This window comes from Phoca vitulina, unplaced genomic scaffold (genome assembly GCF_004348235.1).
Source record: "Phoca vitulina isolate PV1807 unplaced genomic scaffold, GSC_HSeal_1.0 scaffold58, whole genome shotgun sequence".
NCBI classification, from domain to species: Eukaryota; Metazoa; Chordata; class Mammalia; order Carnivora; family Phocidae; genus Phoca; species Phoca vitulina.
This window is the reverse complement of record NW_022589761.1, coordinates 5,035,314-5,043,573: the sequence shown is the minus strand read 5'-3', so window position 1 is coordinate 5,043,573 and position 8,260 is coordinate 5,035,314. Positions and strand designations below refer to the sequence as shown.

Sequence of the window (8,260 nt, the reverse complement as noted above, 5' to 3'; positions counted from 1 at the left end):
TTGAGTCAACTGTCAACTCTGAGATGTAACTCAGCACACCCCTGACAGCACTGAATGCCATCTGTTCTCCTGGAGTCCCTGAGAAATACTCCAACCAGAGTTTCCCATGCAAGCCAGTGCCTTGTCTACACAGAATAGCACATCCCATCGCTAAATCCTGTGTTTCATAACCTCATCCAAAAGGAAGGCTAGCCTCAGTAGCCACCGCCCCATCATCACTTGCCCTGTGATTCCTCAGATGACCCTAGCCCAACTGTAGCCACTGATTGCCTTTTTCTGGTAGGCTCTTTCTGGTGACCACAGTGGATGTCTGTTGTCTTTATCCAAAACCACTGCATCCCACTCCCGTGTCTCTTTCTTTGCCTCCCCGATTGCATCAGCATGACCTAAGTCAGCTAAACAAGTACCAGCAGGAGAAACTCAGTTTTGTGTAGGGTTAAGTTGCCCCTTCTGGAAGAGTAGGCCGGAGGATCAGTCTGGTCTGAAGGAAAACAATGCAGAGAGCAACCCCCGGAGAGATGCCAGAGTCAACTTCACAGGGCCCAAGTTCCTCGTGCCAGGCCACCTCCGTCTGTGGCTGGAGCATAAGTCAGTGATTTCCCTTAGTGTTGATGTTGTTTGGAGCTGGGCTGTCATTTACAGCTGCAAGTCTTTCCAAAGGTTTTCTGGGTGTTCACCTAAGTACTGCCACACTGCTTCTCTAATGTGGTCTCCTGGCCACTTGAACCCCACAGGTACTGCTTTGGTTATGAAGAAGAGGCTGGACATAAGGCCTGATGATTGCCTTTTTGAAGGCTTTATTTTCTCTTTGACATTCTCTGATATACACCTCCGGCAGTTTGGCCTCTGTGATTCCCAGCAGGTTCAACTACTCCAGATTTCCCAGTAATATTTTAAATTCGACATTGTGCTTTGAAAACCCAGTTACATGCATTTTCTTTCTTTCTTTTCTTTTTTTTTAAGATTTTATTTATTGGGGCCCCTGGGTGGCTCAGTCGGTTAAGCGTCTGCCTTCGGCTCAGGTCATGATCCCAGGGTCCTGGGATCGAGCCCCGCATCGGGCTCCCTGCTCTGCGGGAAGCCTGCTTCTCCCTCTCCCACTCCCCCTGCTTGTGTTCCCTCTCTCGCTGTCTCTCTGTTAAATAAATAAATAAAATCTTAAAAAAAAAAAAGAGAGAGAGAGAGAGATAGGAAACAAATATGAAGAGACAAAGGAGATCCTTATTACTTGAAGGTCATGCATCATCCAACTACTAGCATTGTTACTGCTTCTGCTAGTTGACTGTGTTTGGAGCTCTGCGCCAAATGCTCTCCCATATAATCCTTACAGCAGCCCTGTTATCCTGCTGTCCTCCCCACTTAGCAGACAGGTTAAGAAATCTGAAAATAGCCACTCTGTTGCTATGTGGAGCAGCAATCCAAGGTTGCCTGATTTCTTTATCACAAATAAGAGCCCTGTTCTTTATCACAACCCTGTCCTGCCTGCCACTTTCTGGCAATTCCCCATCATCCCAATTCTGTTTTAACCTCAATTAGGCCTCTATGATATTAATTCCAATTGACAGGGTAGAATTTTGCAAGTGGAAAAGGCCAAGAATAGCATCTCAAACAGAAAGGACAGGAGCTTAATCATAGGAAACAAACTGAGGGTTGCTGGAGGGGGTGGGGTGATGGACACTGGGGAGAGTATGTGTTGTAATGAGCACTGGGTATTATATAAGACTGATGAATCACAGACCTGTACCCCTGAAGCAAATAATACATTACATGTAAATTAATTGAATTTAAATAAAATAAAAAGAAAGGACAGCAGCATGGAAAAAGTCAGAGAGGTAGGAAAATCCAACCACTGCGTTAACACTGGTCCCTTTGTACCGGATCTAAGGATTTGTGTAGGGCAACAGGGAGAAACGCTTCAGGGAAGGTGCTGTGTGTGGGAGGGTGATCAGTTACTGGAGTGTGAGGTTAGCATCCCGGATCAAATCTCGCGGGATGGTTTGGGATTTGGAGTTTGGAAAATTTTCAATGTAAGGTAATTTTACGTTCCCACAAAAGTTAAACCCTACTGTTTTCTACCACCATGACCACCATCGCCACCACATGTTGTGCCAAAGCCCTGTCTATAACTACCCAGAGTATAGTGTTCAGATACCTTAAGATCCTGAGGGCAGTGAAGCTTGGAGGGCTGGACTAAGCCACAGACGAAAGAAAACCGGGCTCAGAGCCTAGTGCAGCCTTGGAAAACCTGATGGGTCCCACTGAATATTTGCGAAACTAGCACTTAGTGAGCCTGTGGCGAGCGAGCAAAGTTCCAAACAAGAGCCCTGTTCTGTAGATGGGGAAACTGAGGCATGGGCATTTAGATAAATCAGGCCTTAATTCGGGACAGCTGGACAGGAGTCAGGCAGGATCTGGAGCCTAGGGAATCACCCACTAAAGTCGGAGATGGTGCGGGGGGAGGAGAGAGGAGAGGCAGTTCTGCGGCTGAATTGAAGGAGCCCACGGGAGGTCGGGCGCGGGGCGATCCACGCCGACGGATTTTCGCCAGCTGCTCTGGGGAAGCGCACCCACCGGGATGCCGAGTCATGGCGGCCTGGCGAGAGCCAGAGAACTGCGCCTCCGAGGAGCCGCACGGAGCTCCTAGCGCGGTAGCCACTCTCAGGAGAGGGCGGTGCGCACGAGCCTACGTGCAGCCAAGGCGAGATTGGCGCAGGTCGGGGGCGGTTGCGCGCACGCGTCTGCGTGTGGGCTCGCACGTCCGGGGTGCACGTGTGCGCATGTCCCCGCGCCTGGGGGGTTGGGGGGCGCTGGGGCGCAGAGAGAACTGGCAAACGTCTCCGTCCGCACGTCTGGGATGGACGTGCGCGCGCATGTGCGCAAAGTCCGAGTGGGGCGGGTGTGCGCGTGCGCACGCGAGCAGAAACGCGAGTGGGCTCGCCAGCGCCCCCCGCAGGCCGCGGGCTTGTTCTGCGTCGCGATGTTTGCCTGCGCGACAGAGATTTGTCGCTTCGGGATGCCGCCCCCAGATTTTCCCTGTGACTCCATGGTTAGGTGCTTGAAAAAAATTCCTTACCGCACAAAGGCGTGGGTTTCCACGAGAATAGAAAACTCTATAGTTACTAAAAAGCTATATAATCCTGCTTGCAGTTCTAATGTCAATCTCACCTCACAGTTCTGGTACAAACTCTGGTCATCATATATTATTCTTTTAGAGGTGAGAGTTAATTCTAAGTCATTCTTTTTTTTTTTTTTTTTTAGCATTAGAATTTGCTCAATAATTTGCCCAAATAATTTGCCCATCAACACCTCGTTTGGTCTGGCTCCTCTGGAATTGCTTCGCACTGTTCTGCACCCCGGCCATGTGCCCGTGAACAAGACTTGTCCCCTTCTCACAGGAGGCCTTCGTTCTAGTGAGAGGGACAAAGGCAAACTCAATTCCAGGGGAGGGCTAAGTGCTGTAATGAAAAACAACCCGAGTAGAGGCTGGGCTCTGGCCCAGAAGAGAACAAATGGAGGCAGAAGCAGGGAGCACTGTGGGAGCAGAAGGCAGGTGGGCACTGGGGGAGGGACGCTGAGGTTGGCAGAAGTGTATGGGAAACCCTGAGGCCAGAGAGGGAAAGGCAGGAGCCAGGTGAGGACCAGATTGTTCGTAGAATATTTAAGAAAATGATGGAATTCAAATGTGCTTGAAGATAGATTTGTGGGACCTGCTAGATGAGGAGAGTAAAGAAAAGAATTAAGAATGTCTTCTAAGATTTCTGCCAGAGCAGCTGGGTGGATGGATGGTGGCACCTCTTAGCAAGGATGGACAAGATGGGGCTGTTGCCCCTAAAAGACTGAGTTTTCTTCTCCAAAGAAGACTGAGTTTTAAAAGCAGAGACTGCACCTTCTTTTCAGCCCTGGCTCCTAGCAAAGGCCTTGCCCCTAGGTGACTTTAGATGTTGAAAGGAACATGACCTCCTAAAACAATCCTTCCTCCTCACTTAAGCCCACATTCCAAACTCAGCCCCAGTACTAGCCACACCCAGTCCCCGCACCAGACACGCAGAGGCCTGAGCCCAGCCAGCCTACCCTTGTGGAATCAGAAGGCCAGCTGTGTGTGTTACTTCCAGGAGCCTGCCCCTGGACATTCCTCCGCATATGTGGCTGGGAGGCAACCAGTCATGCTTTCCGTGTACATGGCTTCTTGGCATTTGAGGAGCTGGCCATTGGAGGGATCTATTTTCTCTGTGTCTCCAGATCAGAAAGCAGGTCACAACAGTGGCCAATGCACAAAGGGCCATCCCCTCAGAGTGCCACATCTGTTCAGGTTTCCACGCTCACCCATCTGGCACGTAGCCAGGCCCCAGGACTCCTCTTCTGTCTCCACCACTGCTGGGAATTGAAGTCCGTGAACAGCACCACGTACTGGTGTTGAACAGGCACATGCTTGAATAAAAGGCTAGCATTTTAATATGCACTTCTAGTGTATTTCCTAGCACACTCATACGACACAGCGGTTACTAAGTAGCCTTGTCCTGAGGTGCATTTAGAAGGCTCTGGGTCTTGGTCCCCATGCTCAGCTTCTCGGCATTTCAGCAAAAAGAAGCCTGAGTGGTACTATACTCATATCCGTTTTCCTGAGTTCATGAAAGAAAGTTTTGATCTGTCTTGCTGTAAGTGAAAAGAAATTGAAATTCCCCTGTAACCCACCCTCCTTTTGTGGTTCCCACTGAACAAGCTTTCCTTTTGCTAAGCAGGATGACATCATCCAGTGAGACGAGCCCTTGTCCCTGAAAGGTATGGTCTCTTTGCCAGACATGGGGTCCCTGGCAGAGCAGGGGGAGAGCTTATCCCTGGGTCCGCTCCTTGGAAAAGCTAGCTGGGCAGTTCACAGTGCCCATGGTTGGTGGAATGTGGGTGCTGGCAGACCACAACCCAAGGAGAGAACTTGCATCCTTCCAGATGGTCTCCTTCAGCACGACATTGGCTCTGCCCCCACAGAGGCCTCTCCCAGCTTTGGCCTTAGGAAAGCCGACTGGAGAGGTGTGGTAGGTTGTCTGCTTCCTGCCCAACCACCGCAGCTCATCCTAACACTCTCGGTGGTCTTTCCTCTCGCAAGGCCTCAGAACCAGAGGACGAACTGACCTAAAAACCAATGTGGGTGCAGCTTTTCAAAGTCATGAACCAGGCAGGGCTTCTGGCCTGTCTGCTGCAGTTCATTTCAAACAGAGATACAAAATATTATTAAATGTATATTTTTAATAAAGCCAATAGTTATTTTACTTATAGGAGCTTTAAAAGGAAGATACAAAATGTAGAGTTCCAGTTTGGAAGCGTTTAACTATTCACACAATGTCCTGCTGATGCCCGAGCAAGGCAGTCACGCCCGGCCATGCAAAGGACACACACACTCACACACGCACACACATGCGCTTTGGCGAGACCCCTCTGCCCAGCGCAGCACCTGGAATTACCAGTGTTCAGAGCAAGGCGGTGCCGAGAACACAGCACCTACGAGGAGACCACACAAACAGCTTCACACAGTCTCACAGCCCACGGAGATGGCGATTACAAAATGTCCCGCTTAATCGAGAAAAACAGACTGGAGAGTGACAACGTGGCGGTATCAATGTCACCTGCACTGGGGCGTCAAGGGCTGACCTCCGTCCAGGGTGAGGTCTTTGGGGAGGCACTATGAAAACAAGAGTACTTCAGTATAATCGAACTTGAAATACAAGGTACTGTGGACACGTTACGGAAGGAAAACAGAAAACTATCCTACAAGGAAAAGAGCCACAAACATCGGACAGATTAGTGCACACACTGGGACAGCGAACAGACAAGAGCCACGCAGGGTCAGTGCAAAGCACGTGCCTGAAGAAGTCTATGTACAAAAGAGTTCTCTGTAAACATGGTGAGGTGAACGTTCGGAAGCCGCGGTGAGAGGATCGTAAGTGCAGGCAGCAACGACATCCCCACACAGCACAGAAGACGACACCCGAGGCCTGGAAACAGCCGGGCAGCACAGTACTAAAAGGTCAGATGGCTGGGCTCAGACACCCGAGGGGGCCTCTCTCATTAGTGTGTATACATACATATACATATATATTTTTTCTTTTTGGTATTTTTAAATATAAATTTACTTATATCCGTAGAAAAATGAGAACATAAATGTGTTATTACAATGTCTGCTGGAAAAGCTTATATGGAGTTAGAAAGAATAAACCATTTATTAGTAGTTAACATATATATTAAAATGGTTTAATGATTTAAGAAAATATAAAAAAAATATTAATACTGTCAAACTTTCATACCAGAAAATATTATGGATTTTTCTCAATTAGACTTTTTCAAAGATGAAATATGAAAAATTTAAATAAGTTTTATATAAAGAACTTCTGTAACCTCGATTAATATACAGTGGGATGTCTACTCTATAGAGATATATGTATCATTATTTCTCAATTTAAGCACCATTCAATTCTTCTGGATCCATTCTGGCTGGAAAATATCCCTAAATCCACAGGATGTTATCTCTTTAATGGCACATGTTAACTGAAAATGAGGTGGTTTTTGTTCTTTTTTTTTTTTTTAAAGAAAAGACTTTAAATTAATTCCTATCTACATCTTAATTGGTTTGTCTTGAGCCAGCTCACAAATGTTACTGCAAGTTCAAGTGCAGGTGTCTCTGTGCAGCCTCTTGACCACACCCCCATGTTTGGAGACTGTGTCAAAGCCTCTGGCCACGTGTGGATCTGAGGGCAGCAGGTGCAACTTTATCCCGCACACGGACGCAGCCAGCTGGCTCATCTCCATGCACCATCAGGAATATGCCTCTGACATCAGTTTTACGATCCTGCTTTTGTAAATCCGGTCAGGACTGCACCCCTTGGGTGCTGCTTGGGGTGGCGAGGGGCTGCCCACCCACAGAAAACCCCAGTGATTGCTTCCAATCACAAATATTCTGTATTTTGCCCATTTTGTATAAGCTTAAATAAAGATAGTGTTGAACAAACCTCCAGCCTCTATATCTGTTATCTTAAAATATTCAATGCTTTTTAGGCGGGAGATGTTTTAACTAAAAACCTATATGAAAAATAGCTATAAAATACAGTGATTGATGTGGTCATCACTCAACGTGTTAAGAAGGGGGAGGGGGAGGGTTTCAGAAGAATGGTCAGTTTTGCTCTCAGCCTTCAGGCCTGATGCCTTCCCAACACACACAGTGGGACTACAAACTTGAGAGCCGTGTTTCTCAAAGTGCGGCCTATGGCCCACCTGCATCAGAACCACTGGGGGAGCTTATTAAGCTCAATGATCCCCCAGCATCTCCCTGAGGGTCAGAAACCTGTTTCTAGCTGGCCCTTCAGGGCTCTGATGCCTCAAAAGTTTGAGAAGCCAGGCCTTAAAGGCTTGGAGCTGCCAACTACCCCCATGCCCAAGGATCCCTGCCTGGGACAGGGGTGCACTGGTCCTCTGGGGGGCTGGTGCCAGCTAGTCAGCCCTGGGGTGGGGACACTGGCCCCGACAGCTCTGGGCAGGCAGGCAGGCAGGCTGGCCCTGGGTCAGTACTGGGGCAAGTAGGCCGGCCTGCGCTCAGCCTTCCCGGGGAAGGCCTTGAAGCCCTTGGGTGCTGCCTTGTGTGCTGGTGGGGGCGGGGGCTGTGGTGGGGTCTGCACATAGGTAAAGGAGGCGGTGCTGCAATCGCTGGTCGCGGCCCACACTGGTGACTGCAGCATCTGCATGGTGTCGTTCCACTGGCTGCCAGGGCCGGCAACTGCGTAGAGTGGTGCGCTCGGGCTAGGCAGTGTGCTGGGCAGCGGGGAAGGGTGTTGCCAGGGTGCTTTGGGTGGCCACGTTTTGGTTTTGTTATCCTGAGAGACAGAAGAGGGTTCTTAGTGGCATTTCTGGCAATTCGTCATCTTTTCCCACCTCCCCAGGTCTCTGGTCCTATTTCCACCTAGGAGACAGGGTAGGAGCCCCAGACCTCCCCACAGCCCTGGAGCAGCACTGTCCAGCTCAATTTGCAGTGATGGAGGTGATCTGTGTCTGTGCTGCTCCCACGCAGTGGCCACTCACCACATATGGCCAGTGCCATTAAGGAACTCAATTTGTATTTATATTTGATTCATTCCAATTTAAATAGCCACATGTGGCTAGTGGCTATCACAGTGGATGGCACAACCCCAGGGCTTCCTCTACATTTGGCTCGGAGATGAGATGGTTAATCATGGGGGAAAAAAGTCGTTCACCACAAAGAACCCGTCATTGCTCTGAA

At 49.2% G+C, this 8,260-nt stretch overlaps 1 protein-coding gene across 4 annotated transcripts in view; it reads right to left on the bottom strand.

The window, feature by feature from the left end:
- Nucleotides 1-5,248: 5,248 nt before the first annotated feature.
- Nucleotides 5,249-8,260, bottom strand: part of KIAA0355 (KIAA0355 ortholog) — a 79,675-nt gene continuing 76,663 nt past the window's right edge. For all 4 annotated transcript variants that reach the window (XM_032390440.1, XM_032390444.1, XM_032390441.1 and 1 more), the window contains one exon: nt 5,249-7,856. In XM_032390440.1, coding sequence (XP_032246331.1) covers nt 7,548-7,856 — 309 coding nt within the window. In that variant the 3' untranslated portion in view covers nt 5,249-7,547. The remainder of the gene's footprint in view (nt 7,857-8,260) is intronic.